The sequence below is a fragment of the Vollenhovia emeryi genome, unplaced genomic scaffold (genome assembly GCF_000949405.1).
Source record: "Vollenhovia emeryi isolate VEMERY1.0 unplaced genomic scaffold, V.emery_V1.0 DF939150.1, whole genome shotgun sequence".
NCBI classification, from domain to species: Eukaryota; Metazoa; Arthropoda; class Insecta; order Hymenoptera; family Formicidae; genus Vollenhovia; species Vollenhovia emeryi.
The window spans coordinates 1,958,265-1,975,902 of record NW_011967216.1 but is presented as its reverse complement, the minus strand read 5'-3'; the positions used below and the strand labels follow the sequence as shown (position 1 = coordinate 1,975,902).

Genomic DNA, 17,638 nt, shown 5'->3' with positions numbered 1-17,638 from the left:
TAACTGAAATGATTATGTTAAATAGGCTTTGTAAATTCTCTAATTTGTTGATGCACAAATCAAGTAAACAGGATTGAAATATTTGACACGCGGATTATATGTAGGCGTCTAGTAGCGACTTCCAGTTTCGTATTTGGTCAATAGACGACCCGAGTGCGAACGAGCAATCGCGCGCGCGTGTTTCCGCATACGGTGATTCCGCTAATTTCGGATTTCCATCGCTGTGAGATCGCGCAAACACAGGGGTCGCTTAGTTCGTTTTGTGTAAAACGACAGTATACATACCGTCTTATAAATTGCGCTACGGAGATGGAGATGAATTATGAATTGGATATCCGAGAGGCGAACCAGAATTTAGATTGCAAACGTGAATTGTGCAACTGCGATGTTCCTTGGCGAGGTAAATTATTTAAATTTCAAAAACTGCATATGCAAAATAAAATTCATCATTCGCGTATTTTGCGCACGAAATAATTTAGATAGATTAGACGAGCTTCACACGCGTCATTTTAATCATGATTATCGCCGAATCGTTGATACAATAATCTCGAATTATGCAGCAGCTCCAAATTGAAAGTGACTAGTTTAAGAGATTGCTGTAGAAATGTGTATGTAAAAATATTTAGAAATTCACCCATCGCACAAGTGTTATATAATTACATGCTTGAATATAATTACGACAGTTTTACGAAGAGAAGAAAAAGTATTGATACCGGAAAAACGATTTCCATGATTAGTTTTTTTAGAAACGCAAAGGCAGATCTGTCCTCGAATTTTGTTTAGCATTGCATAAATAAAGCGTAATTTATAGAGAATCTCTCTTCTCCGTGTGCCGTGCGTGTATCGCGCTGCTTAGACTATTTCTATAAGTTCGGTCATTTATTAAGCGATGTCTTACCGGGTTGAAAAGCTAGTTTTCACCGCTGACACGAAGGTAGGGAGCTCTGGTATAAATAAATTTGCAGAGAGGCAGATGTCGGACATGAAAGCCGCGGTGGAAATTTCGGGGTAGCGGAAACTGTTATCTCTTTTTGCTAACCTACCCTTTCGACGATGTTTACTCGCTCCGAATTACCGTCCAAGAATTGAAACGTAGACCCCGTTCGTCTCGTATTGTCGAATTTCATGCGCATACCTGATTTTCCGTGAAAGTCTTGCACGATACATTGTCTACTACTTGAACGACGCTCGTACGAATAACAGTCCACTGCTGTAAGAAAGCAAACTGATTTTTCTTGCGAGAAAAGTTTTCGCTATTGAAACGCGTGTTTTTGCGATCCACTTTGAGCTATTTTGAAAGAGTTGGCTCGCAAAAATTACGAATGATCCGATGGACACGGGTCGTAATTCGAATTAAACGAGAGAAAAATAAATAAGTTTGGTATTTTCTGCAATTGTGTCGAGGGGACATATTTGTCTGCCTTTCCGCGAGATTCGGTCGGGTACTCTGAGATGAGAAGAGAATTAGAAATTCCGAGTCTCCATATTTCTCTCGTCTCGTCTAGGGCCTCGTTATATCTCCCGGCAGAAAGAATCGAAAATCGAATTGCACGCGGAATTTTATTTGCGATCTTAAAGCGGATGGCTACGGTGCCAAGTTACAGATCGGGGTAAACAACGATTTGGCTCGCTCCGGTTGCATAGGCGGGAGAAATAATAGCGAGGAAAAGACTCCTCTCTTTCGTTCGCTTACTCGTTTCTCGGCGTCGGGTGAAACGAGGGGAATTTTTTCGTCGCTGTTATTCCGCGCTTATGTAACGAGATCGGGCGTTCAAGGAATGTCCCGCGGGCTTTCGATCACGATATTTCGTACCCGATCGGGTCCGAAAACGATCGACGTAAGTCTTCTGCGTGATGCCGGGAATGAACCTTTTGGCAGAGAGCCCGGGTAATCAATAAAATTCTTTACGAACGGCACGCGATAAAACGCGTTCGTTAGTGGGTGCACCTTACGATCAGAAAACAGCAAGAACGACGGGAAAAATAACCGGTGGTTTCGATCAGTCGCCGATAAAACGGGAGAAGAAGGCCGTGCACTCTTCGTTAATTCGCTGATCACGACGCGCCTGAGTTCGAGACACTTGAAATAAAACAGTTTGTACGAGCATCGTTGTCTGCCTATTTATGGAACATTCGTGGACGGGGTAGTCTGTTCCTATGTTTGACGGTATTTTAAAATTGATTTTAAAATACCTTCAAAACAATTATTTGCTTATTAGAATCATGTTGATTGTCATGCGGCGGTCGTAGTATCTGATTAATCATCATAGCCAACAATTAATCGGAAACGTTGGCAAACTGCCGTGCTGTATTCCCTCGTCAAGATGAAGCCAAACAAATTGAAATATAATACACACGCGCAATGTCAATACGTCGGGCGTATGTAAAAAGATAGATTTTTCTACGTCGGGACGTGAAGCGCGACGAAGTGGCGTTCCGCCCGTCACGAAATTAAATATCGACCCTCTCCCCCGAGGAATTTAATTTCCCCTCTGTCCCGCTGTCTAATTACCCCATCGTCTATGCTATGAATGCAAATTAAGCCCGGGCGCGCGCGGCCTCCTCGATGATCAGGTATGCATCTTTTCGGGGATACGGGAGGTCTGTTCCCGCGGAATGGCCAGGTGCAGCGCTATTATCCAATATGACCTAATTATGATAGTGGTACACCGACGTAGCGCCCGTGCGTTCGCTATAAATGGACCCGCGTAAACCGGTCCTGCATGCATCAGCACCGCACGCCGATATAATACCCCTTCTCGTAATAACGACCAATTCGCGTTCTCCCTCGTCTATTCCCCATGCCCCGCGCGCTCGCGTTCCTCGCCGGCCGAGAACGTAGACGCGTATGCCGAATCCTATCGATCCGATCGAATTGATTGACGTATCGACACCTGTCGCCGCTCTACCCACTGACTTTCGTAAAACTTCGCATCGCAATCGGTTACGATTGCCCCCCCCCCTCCCCCTCCCTTCCCCCTGCCAACCCCCACCCCCTCGCAAATCGTGATAAACATGCGCGGTCGACGATTGACAACGAGCTGAAAGAAAGCTCGCAGCGTGAACTTTCGATCGCCATCAGCGACGGCTAGCATTTTTGACACTTGATGCTAGATATTAAATCGAGCCCTGGCAGTATAACGTACACCGCGGTGATGGGATATTGAGGATCCCTAAATAATTGATTTAGACTTTACAAGCTGAATCTCCCGAATTGTTCATTTCACTGTATTTTTTCACGCACGCATTAACGTGGAAAAAATTACAGTTACGTTGCAATTTAATGTAGAAGATATTTACAGTTATATTGCAAGTTAACGTAGAAGAAATTCAAATTCGTGTTTAGTCAAATTCGCGTTCATCACATTTGAGCCACACGAATTTAATTAATGTAGAAGATATTTGTTTAAATAATAAAAATTTTTTAACGTTTTCTATTAATGTTTGCGGGAATAAAGGATTTGCTAAGTAGATCATCAACGACGCTAGCGATTGCTGTCCGTAGTCATTTGTCAACAATTGCAATATCTTACAACCGTTGCATTTGATAATGAATGAAATATCGCTTGAAGACTATTGTTTGTCGAAAATAATCGATCTTCATAATGTTGAAGTGTCTTCTCGTAGAAACCGAAGGTGAATAAGGACGTAGACTAAATTCTGACGATTTTCAAAAGTGATTGACATATCGACATCTGCTATTCGGTTGATATCATCATTGTATTGTGCAACTTCGATGCTTGATCGATTTTTCCACTTTGAGCAAATAGATTTGTTACAAATGTCAGCGTGCAAAACGATTTTTAAATTTATTTTGGTTGCAATCGAATTACTGGAATTAATTACTAAATCTTAATGATCGCTACGTTTATCGTAGATCGTATGAAAAATTTGGTAAACAGATTACTCTCGTAGTAACGATCACGAGAATTTAATTTAACCGTAATTGCGAAATATAACAGAAGTCAAAGGAATAATAGAATATTTCGCATATCTAAAGTTTCAATAAATAGAATGCAATGTAGCAGCAACGTGCCGACAATAACGTGCGGGATGTAGCTGTAGATAGATCATACAAATTGAAATGAAAAACAGGTAACAAGAGCGACAAGTGACAGGTCGGTTGTCATTCTCGTTCCTGTAACCCGATATGTGATTGATGGCTCGACATCTTTGATCGAACCGTTTACTCTGATTAGTTTGCGCTAATTTGCTAATTTCAAGGGTAACGGTTTCGAGAGCTTAATTCAATTTTCGCACAGTTTGCCCTTAAATAATGACATCAATGTAAAAACGGAATGCCACGATTGGCGAAATGAATTTATATTTTTTTTCGCACGAACGAAGACTTTCACGAATTAGCATTTAAGTATGAAGCGTTTCATTGAGAGCGAATAGTTGTTATATGAGATTATAAACTTGCCTTAGAGCGAAGCATGATACTTGGCCGTTTAAGTGCGTTTAATCGTAAGGCAGCCTCTTTCTCCCGAACGATCGCATCGAACTTTTCGCCGACGTTTAAAATTCCATCCGGCAAAGGCGAATACCATCAATAATAAAATCGCAAAGTTTTTAATTAAGTCACTTACTAATTCGTCGTAAATTGGCAACAATGTTTCGGTAACGAGGCGCGAATGATTCGCGATTAATCCGCCACAAGTTGCGCGAACGAGGGAATTAATAGTAAAGTGAGTGTCGGCAATAATCAACAGTTTACCGGCGCTGCAACAGTCAGTTCTCAGAGGGTAGAATGCTCGCGTTATATTTTTACTGGCTGATCAAGGCGCGAAAGGATTAAGTCGAAAGGGGACAACTGTCGGCTGAGAACTGGGCTAGGCGATTTCAGCGATCGCAATGTGCCGAGAAGATATCTCTGAGTCCGAAACGTTTTAAATTTCGTACCTGTAATTTAACGTTACACTGTAAAGGTGTTTAAAAGTGTTTCAAGTACAGAAATCTTTTTTCATTTGTCAAATTTGGATTTGCAATCAATTTCTTTGCCTGATTCATTGTTTATGTCAATGCATGCTTTATTTCTGAATCTCACAGGTTAATTTAAACTAAACTATTATTGCATTCATCTATTATATAAAAAAGTAAAAAGATAATTCTAAATGATTGATACATCTCGTGAAGTATAGAACATTCTATCTTGATCGTACGCATAAATATATTAGCTCGTGTCGTTTTAATTATTTTTCACCGAAATCCGGAGTTATATATAATCGTGAAACTTTAAAGCTCGTAAAATACGTTCGTGCAAAAACGTACACGGTAATATAAAGAAAGCTAAATAGAGATGTTTGCGCAAATTGATTCTCGGGCTTTTTTCCTCGTGAAAATTGTACATGTTTTTCTAAATATATTAGACTACATTTACCGTTGACGCCGATTGGCGATGAGAAATTTTAATGTGACTTGAGCGCGACGCGAGGTACGCGCGAGTCGACGTAATTAGCGCCTTGATAATCGAAGCCTAAAGTTTCCCTTCGACCTTACCGGCCCATTGACACTGGCAGCCCCGTTACCAAGTCCGCCAAACTAACCCCCACCCTTCTTTCGACATTCAAATAGTGTCGGTGCAAACTTGTCCAAGTTCCGACTGCAGCACGAGCCAGGTAGAATACGTAATGAGTACGTGGGCTCTTGACTTCGGACTATTATACGAGCCGGCCCATTATGACTAATCGCTCGGTATGCCTCGCTACCGAGCCTCGGGCGAATATTCGCGTGGCGAATGAAACTTATACACATAGAAGAATCGCAACTCGTTATCGTGGATTTATGCTGGAGTGAAACGTGATCGAATTTTGTTCGGAGAACTGAGAGGGGCGTTTCCCTCAACGAGTATCTCCCGGTAGAACGTTAATAACGGAATCATGTAACAAAATCTTAATGAAAAGGCAAATTATTACACTTTCGCGTCTATATTTTGCTAACCGTCGTCGTGATTAACGGGATGCACCAAACAGAGAGAATCCTCGCCCGGACTATTTAACGTTCAGCTAAAGCGCGGCACGGATCAAGCTCTTACTTTACTACTCCACGTCGCTCATCGTGAAACGCCCTTCTCCGCGCGGGATCGAAAATTCCTAGATAATTTCTCGTCACGCGATCGTTCCTCGTCAAGTGGCCACTCGCTCGGGCACGATCTAATTTCAGGCTTAATCTCGAAGGTGCGGTCCGACGATGGGGCACGATGTGAATGCGAACGGTCATACGCGCAGTCAGGACGCGAGGAGACGCGAGAGTGAAGACAGAAAGCGGGAGGGGCGGAAGGGGGGGGGAGGGGCGAGAGGGAGTTTAGGTATTGGCGATTCTATAGCGACGTATTAGCGCCACGATTGCCGCCAGCAGCCTCGGCCTAAGTGAATGGCTCTGCCGAGGGCTTTGCTGATTATGGCGTCGCCATTGATCCAGATCGAAATTGGCTTGCCTCTGTCATGGAACGTGCCCAGAGGACCATTAATATCCTCCGCGGGCCAAGAGCGAACGGGCGCGACGCCCGTATCGATGACGGAGATGAGAGGAAGAGGCTAGAGCTAATCGCAAATATAGCCGCAGACCGAGGTGCGAAGCCCCTCTCGGTGTTGTCGGGATATATCAGCTCATTGAGCGATTAAATAATCGGCATCCGATCTCTTGTTGTATTTATCGAGAGTTTCTCTTTAAAATTCTAATTGCAATTGTGCGCGTAAAGCGATAAAGGTACTTGAATACCGCGAGCGCTTTGGCAGAATTTTGCTCGGAGAACTTTTTGTTTGGGGAAAGTACAAAGAGAATATTTTTCAGACGTGTTTTCTGTAAAAAAAAGAAGAAGAATATCCTCTCTCCGCGATATTTTAGAAGATAGCATCGGCAGTAATATATCTGATTTTTCACGCATGCTACTTTTTTTAAATGATGTGAAATTCGCGGCGTTTATCTTTTCAAGATCGCAAAAAATAAATATATTTCATTAATCATCGAGAATACGACGTTTCTGACTCGTCCATTAAAGTATAAAATATATATTTGTATAGAAAATACTTTCATTGCGGAAATTTCAGCAATTAAATTTCGATCTGCAGAAGAAATTAAACGATTTCCGACGCATTCTTATAGATTAAATGTAAAATACTGAGCTCCGACAGATAATCGCAAATAATCGGATAGCAGATAATCTTTAGCGTTAAGCAGTCGATTAATATTACAAGAGACCGGTAGATTTATAAATCCTTTTCTATCGAAAGGAGAATGACAATCCACCACTTGTCTGTCTATCGGCGCGATTAATAAATTGTCTGGATTAAAAGGATTCACGATCAGAGAGAGAGAGAGAGATAGAGTAATAAATGCAGCGTCCCAGGAGATTGGATTTGACGTAAATCGACGAAACTGGCACAAAATTCTCGCGCGATAGTCTCGATCGTGTTCGTTTACACGTCTACTTTATCCTCTTGTCGCCTGATTAATGAGGATTACAACGGACTAGAAAGAATAAGGATGCGCCTCGCATTTGATCGCGCGAATTATATCAGGGATATAAAATTTATGGACCGACACGCTGTAATGTGTTGCTTCGAAGCGAGTAACAGGTTATAAATATCGAATCGGGTACAAACGCCATTTCATTTATCCATGAAATTTTCCGATATAGATAAATTATGCAGCATCGGAAATACGCCAATAATAGCAACGGATTAATTTAGATCATTTACGAGCCTTTATGACTCGCTTTTACGTCGCTTATTGCTCTTTTCAATCCGTTGAATAACTTATTTGTGGAATAAATATCCTAGCGCTCGATCACAGCCAAACAGAAATATCTAATTTTTGTGTCGAAATGATTAAAACCAGCGAACCCTGCGCAATTATTCGACCAATCAAATTACCTATTGTCGACGACGAATAGTTTGCATTTGTTTTTATTATCGACTCGTTTCTAACATTAAAGTACCGTCGTGTAAATTTTAATATAGTTTTTAAAATTGAGTAGAAGTGACTGATGCTTGTATTTCTCGTTTACAAATGTTTTATATATAAGCTGGAAAACTTACTATAATAATAATAATGAGAACCTAATGAATTATTACACGCGATCTAATTTATTAAAAATACTGGCCATTCATACTGGTTTATCAAATGTAACATTGTTCTCGCAGTGCAGAATCTCGATTTTTTTATCGTACGACAGAATTAAATGGGAGACAATGTCTGACGCGACAAATTACGTGACAGGTGAAGGTAACATTGCTTTCGACAATCAATCTCTTCCCGCTCGAGGCTATAATATGACTTTATCAGCGGCTAATTGAAGTTTTCAAAGGTCGTCATTTGCCAGATTGGATTAAAAATTGAGTAGTTGCCGGGGATCAAAGGAATCTATTTTCTGCCTCTCGAGTACCGCAACGGATTCTATACATTGGCTATTATTGGCGTATACATATATCACTGCGCGTATATCCTGCTTTTTCAATCACGTATCACCAGATAAACTAGCAATCGATATTTCCCGCAGACAAGATACAAATGAGAAATCGTTAGCAAACGTTTTCAAATTAAATTTTCTAACAATTCAAAAATTACCAAGATTTATCGGAGTGGAGGGATGTTTCGGGCGGAACTTTTCGGGCAAGTGGCTCTAAAATGTGTTTCTCGATACCGAGAATCAATTTTCGTCGCCGGTATATATATATATATATATCTTTTTCGGGACACCTCGCGGACGCGGCGATGAAGGCTCCAAGTAGATGATGCTTCCTTCCGCCGTCTGTATCTGTCGATTGCCAATATCTCGGCAAGACTGGCGCGAGACGGGCGGGATCGAACAGGCAGGATTCTTGGTTCCGATAAGAGTTAGTGTTCACTTGTTGACCCGCTTCGACGATCGTAACTTATCGAGAGATACAAGACCGGCGATTGAGAGAAACGACGTGCGGCCGAGAGTCTCGGGATTTATCGAGAGGTCTTAATAACGTCGCGCGCACGACGATTTTATGGCGAGGTCGTCGTCGTGCGACAGATCGGCGACCGCGGTTTTAGCGACTTTCGGCTTGAGCCGCGGCTGATTCCCGGCTGGTTTCCGATCCGAGGGGTCGCGGTCGACCGCGGTTTGCATCTCGTCGACGCGATTGTTACATCGTTACAAGAACGGCACTCGATTCGTCGGGACTTATCACGGCAAATCGAGAGAGTCCGCGATCGACCGTGGGCGGTCCTCCACAGCGCGGTATAGTGCCATTAGTTAATCGCTGATCAGCGTTACGCCAAGTGGCATTTGTGCGGCAAGTAAATTTTCTCTTTTATCGCTCGCGTGCAAATCATCGTTAGGCATTTCGACTCATCGTTTGGCACGATCCGATTGGATTGTGCCCGCCCGTGTAGTCGAGTAGAATTACAGACGCGGTGTGCCGACCAATGCCGATCCGTTACAACGAATAGCTACAGATAGAACCGATAATGAATTGGAATTGTTTGCAAACTGCATGGGCGCTTTAGCAACAACGCCGGTACCGCCACTCGCTACAATTGCGCACATAGTTATTCCATTCGAATAATATGTTTCGATAATTGGAGGCTTTTACGTATCGGGTCCGATTGGGGAACTGCACGTTGCATTTCTGCGCCAATGACGGCTCCCTCCGCTATCGATAAGGTCGGCCCGTCATATTCGTAAACGCCGCGGCGAGCGTCTTTGTTTAAGTTTCGATTGCTTCCTTTGACACCTAATTGCCCGCAATTGAATATCATTCTTAGTGCGGTGACGGGCGTGAATTCGCTGCATCAAAGTAGTTTTGGCATGCCCGGACCTTCGTGTCAGCGCCGAATCGTCGTTAATCTTCATACCATTGGCGTCACGTAAGGGAATCGAGGCTTATTTAAACCGATTTTCAATTAATCTCTCGACAGGTCCGATTTGTCGTCAGCAAAATATCTACTCGGACATCATCCCGCGATAAATAAAAGACTCGATACATTTTATTTTCATTTAATTTCCGATAACTGACGTACAACGTTTCGTAACGTTCGTGCGATTCTCATTACCGATTTTTGACAAAATAATGTGGTTTTGATCCATGAATGCGTAACACGAATTAACATAGAAATTGCGAGACGATACTAAAATGTCGGGACAGATGGTGCACTTTTGCAAAAAAAAGGGGGGAAAACCCGGGACGGAAACAACGGTCGACGGAGAGAAAGGACGGAGAACCTAATGAATGCCATGTTGAATTTACCTGTGCACCGACGAGGCCAGCGCGTAATCTAGGGATGTCCGTGTGACTCCAGTCTGATCTGGCCCAAGGGTCGACCCTGCCGAGATCGCTGCTCAGGTTGACTTCGCCAAGTTGATTGTGTACGAACTTTCTGACGTTCCAGGGCAAATCGTTGTGCCTGCGAATTAGAAATACGAGTTTTGCAAGGACACCACGTGCAACGTGCGCGCGATATCTCGCGACACTCAACGGCGCGGGCGGACAATTATCGTTGATTATAGCTTGATTATAGCGAGATATTTTCTATTCGAATATCGTATTTTGTATAGAACATTATACTTGAATTGCGGAGTATGTTTGAACAGTAATTCGAAATGCATAATGATCTGTAGATTACAATGTGTTACTTGAGATAAATAAGCAAGATTAAATCGCAATGTACATTTGGTTTCGAGTATCCTGGAATTCTATCCATATCATTATGCGATACAACATATGATCTGTTGAAATAATTACTTGGTACATTAACGAGATTGTGTTCTCCGGAAACACGACCGCGTGGAAAATTTCGGAGCGTTTTGCATTTTTCAAACGTCTTCGTGATATCGAAGCTTTCCTTAATTTGGCCAGCGACACGCTCGCGAGGTTTTACGGTAACGAACGCTCACCCGTCGATCAGAGGCACTTCAGTGAGAATCCTCCTGATCACGTCCAGCCTCTGCTGGTGCGTGGCAGGCGCGGATTGTAATAGAAACGGCAGACAGAGGCCTCCGAGGAGCAGGACGGCCACTAGGAGCAGGACAGGCGCCAACAGCCGACACCTCCTGCGCGGACTCTCGTCTCTGCGATCCTTGCTGCTGCCGCTGCTAGGCGAGTCCTCGCACGGCGGCGGTAGTCGCAAGGTGCCGTTGCAAGGCGCCACGTCTGGCAGTTCTGTTAGGCACGTGGTCTGAAAGAAGAAATCCGAAATTTACGCTCGCGACATTTCCCTCGTTTTCCTCTGCCAGTCGTCCTCGCTGATTTATTAATCTTGTTGCGGGGAAATTGTTGCGAGGAATCGAGAAACGATTTTAACATTTCACCGATTTTCTGAGACTACGTATAGAGATTTCGTAAATAATTCGCCTTTAATTCCCAAATTTTAAAACACACTTTGATCGTACAACGAAACGCGCATTTTTAGACGACTTTTATTCATCTTTCGATATTAAATTTGCTGTTAAACTATTAGTTTATATGCTAAGATGCATTTGTCCGCAATTCTTTCGTCAATTCGGGTGATGCAATATGAGCGGCAACTAAATTTGCGAAACGGATCTCGTTCACGGAGCACAGAGAACATTTGGGTTGGTTTAGTACATCGCGCACACGTTCGAAATATTTGCTTGCGAATTAATTAATCTGGTTAATAGCTGCCGCGGAGATTACATGCTGCTATCCAGCGGACGCGTACGCTTGTGGAAATAAATAATTACTTGTCTGTAATTTCACGTGCGCAGTAAGCGACACTGGAAGATTAATACTTTCCTGACTAACTGAAGTCAAACACAATGTGTGACAAGGTAACGCGACCGGGCGCTGCAAGAGGTTTTAACGTAATGAAATGTTATAGCTGAAAAATTGTAACTTTTCGCATAATTGCGCTTTTCGTCGTGAAAACTGATAACACGCTATCATAACACACTGAAGACAGATGCGCCTCTTCCGATTAATATACATATAGAGGAAAGTCCCCTATTATGAGATAACCTCCTAATATGAGATAGCAGGGTTTTTGCTAAATTAATAAGCATCATCCATTGGTTTTATCGTGAATTTATTGCCTTTGGAGTGAAATATGTGTGCTGGAAAATTAATTGTTAGATCGTGTAATCGTTGCGAATAAAGACTTATGATTGGACGTTGAAAACCTGCTATCTCATATTAGAAGCCTATCTCATAATAGAGGACTTTCCTCTAATTAAAAGGGTTTGTTGAAAACTTGTTGCGTTAATTTACTACACATTGCGCGTACTGCAACGTTACATTTGCAACGGCATTCGCACAAATTGTCCAAAATCTTTCAAATATGGTCGATATATTGGAGGGGGGATACAAATCCTCTCGTCTCGCGACACGTGCGAGACTTTTCGACGCGGGCGAAGCGTATCCGGGCCGAAGTCAGACAATCGCGCGTGTTAACGACTATTTAAGTGTCTTTCGGAAAGTGCATTACGCTAGTGGCGCATGCAGCGGAAACGGACGGGCACGGCGGCTGTAACCTGTCCGCGGAAAAATACAACCGCCGCGGGTGGAAGCGCAGACCTCGAAGGAGGGCGCTGGACGAGAGGCGGGCTCCTTCGCGGCGTCACTGCGACGCTCTGCGGGTAACGCGCGGCAAACTTTTGTTCGCCCTCCTTTCGACCACCATAAAACACGTTAACGCCTGGGCTACGGATTTGCCGCGTCTATATAGCATATAATGTAGAACACAGTCGCGAAAGGGGCATTGAGATACTTGGCGAGCCTCTGGGAATTTTCTCAGTTTCCACAGTTGTCGTAAACAACTCACCAAGTCATAACTCTCGCGTGTACGCCCCGATTCGCGATACTCCGTGGTACTCATCGGATTTCGCGTCGCTGCAAATCAAATCAAATTCGCGAGTCTTCGTTGAGACGATTGACACCATCCGTGATAATGAAAACCGTTTCGCGGCTTGCGCCGTTGTTTCAGTAAAACGTAATTGGCGCGCGCCAACGTTTTCGTCGTCCATAATTTATTAATCAACAAAAAGTTCCATATTGGACATGTTCGCACAATTGCACCTGCGTTTGGCTTGCATTGGCCTTCTCCCCTCCCCCCCAGCAATAATTTATGAAGTATTTAGAGAGTTTAATTATTTCCGATTTAATTATTAGCTAGGAAAAGCATGTTACATTGTAAGCTTTCAATGAAAACTTCGACACACAGTTGGAAAATTTGTTTTCTTGTTAAAAAAATGCCGATTAAAAGTTTTATGTTAAATGTTTAACACATTCATGTGTTAATTTAACATATTGCTCTTGTGTTAATTAACCTCAAATGTAAAATTATTAAAATAAGTGAAGGGAAATGTTAAAACAGCCCAATATGTTTTTAATCTTACACAATACATATGTTCTATATCACGAGACACGGTAGTGTCTCGCGCCAAGTTATTAGTAACAAGATTTATCTGTTACTAAATTGTACATTAAATGTACTAAAATTTACAGAATAAAATGTTGATTTTATTCTATATAACATGAGCGAGAGTGATTTCGCATCGTCATTTGACTTATTACATCTGTAAAATGTAAAAATTACATTTTTAAAAATTCATTTTGTCATAAAAAATATGTTAATTTTACACAAAATTTATTTCAAATTATTTTGAGAATTGCAATCATTTTGTGTTAAAATATTAACAGAGTATTAGTGTGAATCATTTAACATATCCGTATTATGTTAAATTAACACAAAAATTTGTGTGGGCCGTTTGGGACATGTGATGTCCGTTAAATTTACAAATGTTTCAACTGTGTACAATTAAAGACGAAAGCGAACAATAATCAAAGACACTTTGGAAACCGGAGTTGAAGATAATCTCGTTATCACAGATAGAAAAATGTAAGAAACACTTGGAGAGGCATATACGGAGCGACATGGCGGATGTGCCGTTTTTCGACGCTCCTTTCGGCGAAACTCCTACCCCACGCATGTCCTTTCTTATAATAGAACAGCGCCAAGTTTTCCGTATTTATGGCACACAATAACGCGAGGGATACGAAGTTTCCCGAGATGCTCGTACGCGGGCGGGAGAAGCACGAACGAGAGCGACGAACGCCGGATGAAGCCGGCAGATTCAACGAGCTAAACCGCGAAAGTTATCGTCGGCATTACCCACGCAAAAGAAATGCGTTATCGTCGATGCGCGAAACAGCGAAGCGCGATTTCCATTTTTAGCCGTTTCTCCGTTTTCTTATTCACGACTCCGCTCGGTGAGGATCGATTATCGATACTGCAGGTAATTAATAGCTGCTTGAAGGTAATGAAAATGAAAGCGCTATGGACGCGCGTCGTTTCTGTGCATATAACTGACGGAGGGTGAGGGGGGGGGGAGGGGGAGGGAGGCGTTTCCTGATAGCACTTGTAATTCATTGTTTAAAATCAAGCCTGGTGATTGCAGGCGTCTTTTCTTCTTTCTTTCAATGAACGCATTTCATTTTATTCATTAAATACGAATGCAAGGGATAAAATTGAATGTAATCTCCAAAACCGAAGACAGTTTTCTCTCGCTGGAATTTATTTAATGGCGCAATAAAGAGAACAACTCCGAATTGTCGTTTTTTCTTCGCGCGAGCAATCGCCGACAAATTAATTCGTACTCCACGGTGGCTACGCAAAGACAATTATTGTCGCTCCGTGATAGTAATAATGGGCGACCGCCTTTTAGCGCTGCTCCTCCGGAATTTAACGAAAAAGCGAATTCAACGTACTTTTATAACCGTGCTAAAAGTTTTTACCGCGAGCGTAAACGTATTAATTAAGCGCGTTAATTGAGCGCGTTTAAAAATGAAACGACACATAAGGCGGTTATGTAGACGCGAAATACGGAAGATGCAATGTTTCAACTTGTGCTTTTCTTAGAATGAAATTGTTCTCATTAGCGCGAGAGGCCAATGTGTCTCTAAAAACATGACATTTTCCTGGCGCTTGAAAATATTTAAAGGTTCAATTATATATTTTTAGTTAAAAAATTATTAAATGTATTAATACCGTAAAAGTTCTTTGTGACTGATTACGAAAGGATATACCTTTTATTTTCGCGCTGCAGAGAATACGAGAACTAACAGGAAGATTAAAATAGGATTTTATTATAAGAACGATTCGCAAATATAGTTCGCACAGAAGATATCGATTTCCGCGTCAAAGTGTAATGCCATGTTTTGGTATTTCTCGGAATTTGACTTTTTAAATAGTATTTTTTTAACATTGATATGCGAGAAACCCGACAAAATAACAAAAGTGACATATAAATAAAAGATTTCGAAATTTCCATATTTGAAAAATAGTGCTCAGCTATACTCCCGTTTTGATTTGCAATTGTAAAATGTGGCGGTGTCACGTGTACCCACTTGTTACGATTAACACTATATCCCGTACAGCCGTGCCGTTTTACTCCGTATAGCTGTGTAGTATTCTGTAACTATAATGGAGGTCCTTCCGCGTCTGACGTGTTCTTACGCGATTAAGTCCGGGCCCCGACTCCTCGAGGAGACGCGAAGTGCGAGATTCGTAGTTGGCTCTTTAGGTACACGCCGTGAAACCCGGAGGCGGACGCCATCGCTGATTCCTTCTTGTGTCTGGTTAATGGAACTAAGAAGCTCGTAAACGTATTAACTGCTGCAAAGGACATCGGCTTTGATCCGCCTGTGACGAGTGCCCGCCTTCGTCTTCGCTCTTTGAAAAGCACGGTCGAGGCGTAAACCTATGTTTCGAGCAAAAGTAAAACTGCTTCCTTGTATAAAATTGCTAGAAGATTAAATGATAAATGCCGCGCACGTGGGGATTATGGTTTAGAGTGTTTAGACAAAATACATTTACAAAGCTTTTTTTATGGGAAAGACATAATGACGGTACATTGATAAAAACAGTATCTTAATCCAAAAAAATATTACTTTACTCAAGAAAATTATTTATTAGGCTCCTAATAGCTTATTAACTTAAATTTAAAAAATAGAAAACAAATTGGAACATGCATTTCTTTAATTTAAGTATTTATTAAATATCAAAGAATGGATTATTTTAAATTAAAAGAATTTTATTTTAATTCTATAAAATGTTTACTAAGATGTAATTTCATAGCTAAGAAAATTTCTTATTTAACAAAAACAATTATTTCATTTAATAAATACTATTCTATATCTCATGAAATCTTCAGTTGAATGTAGAAGACATAACGATTTAAATTAATTTACTTAATATAATACATAGATTTACTTGAAATTTGATATTATATATTTATTTAAGTAGAATAAATATTTACTTCAGTGAAAACAATTAAGTAAATCTATTTACTTAGCTTAAAAACATTTTTTGGTCAGTGTATACAACTATACATGTACTGTACTTTCGGTTCAAATTGTGATACTTCTGTGTGACATGTTGGCCGTGCCCGCGCATATCGATATCTGAGTTTCTTTTATCATGGCCCTCTGTTTTCTGAACGGGAAAAGGAAACATTGGGACATATCCGGTGATGATATTTCGGTCATAGCTTCTTTTCCTTTCATATACAAGCTAATCATAATATAGAGAAATACGCAGAGATGACTGATCCGCACAGTCATTTGGGCTTGCAATTGGCGAGCCCACGAATTCGAGCTCATTACACTGCGTACACTCGCGTACATTTATACACAAGCGAAGATGATACGGTGAATAATTGAAAAAAAAGGCAAAAAGATAGTCTACTTGAAAGAAAAGAAAAATAAGTTAAAGTTCAGATACGTATATGTTTAACATGCATCATTAAATTCAACATTATACAAAAAACATATACAAAAAAAGAACAGAAGACAAAAGTCACGAGAGAATGTAATGCAACGTTGACAGATAGGTCCAAAATTTTCTCCGCCCCCATCTTTGAAACAAACGTGGGGACGGGGAAGGGAGGGGGGGCAAAAATTTGCGAGAGATGCATCAAGAACTTGTCGGACAAGAGACTTAAAGTCCCCTCTAAGAGATGCATTCTCGTTAAATGAGTCCCGTAACGAGGCTTCTCGCCAAACTCTCGTAACAGGTTCCTCCTTCGAGCTTCTTGAAGTGCGCCAAATTTTACGTCTCGCTATAACGACGACGGGGAGATAAAAGCCGCGCGAGTTTGGAGAACGCTTATCTCGCCGTTCATAATTTCGGAAATCGGACAAGTGGGACGCGGCTGCGAGGACGGACGGTAAGTTTTAAGCCGTAAAGTCCTCGCGGAGTTTACTCGTCGTTAATAGCGCGCCGTTGCGGTGTCGGGGATCAAGGGAACGCCCGGGGCGAGGGGAGGGGTCGGGGGGACGGGAAACTCCAATAACGAATGTGATTCAGAGTCGCGGTCGTGTGTCCGGTCTAAAGCCGCGCTAGGCGCCAAACGCCATACTTCTCCGCGCTAGGCCGAGGACACACTTTCCGCCCCTTTGCACGCGCGCGTATGCGTGCACGGAAGTGGTAGGCGGGCGAGAAAAGGAGTTGAAAGACGGCGGGGACCAGAGCGACACCGCGTGCGCGAGAGCATTGTCAAGTTTTCGTATAAATTTCTCCTCGACGTGAATTCAAAGACCGCCGCGGGGAGGCTGGTATAAAGCCCGAGCCGGAAGGGTAGTCGGGACGAAACGAGAGCGGGGGGCTGGCCTAAAGAGCAGGTGGCATTCGAGACTATGGTATCCCCCTT

The 17,638-nt window shown here is 42.1% G+C and overlaps 1 protein-coding gene across 1 annotated transcript in view; it reads right to left on the bottom strand.

The window, feature by feature from the left end:
- Window positions 1-17,638, bottom strand: part of LOC105565700 (dipeptidase 1-like) — a gene marked incomplete at its 5' end in the record, with an annotated part of 105,946 nt that overhangs the window by 36,856 nt on the left and 51,452 nt on the right. The window contains 2 exons of the mRNA XM_012019107.1: window positions 10,221-10,377; window positions 10,868-11,148. Coding sequence (XP_011874497.1) covers window positions 10,221-10,377; window positions 10,868-11,148 — 438 coding nt within the window. The remainder of the gene's footprint in view (window positions 1-10,220; window positions 10,378-10,867; window positions 11,149-17,638) is intronic.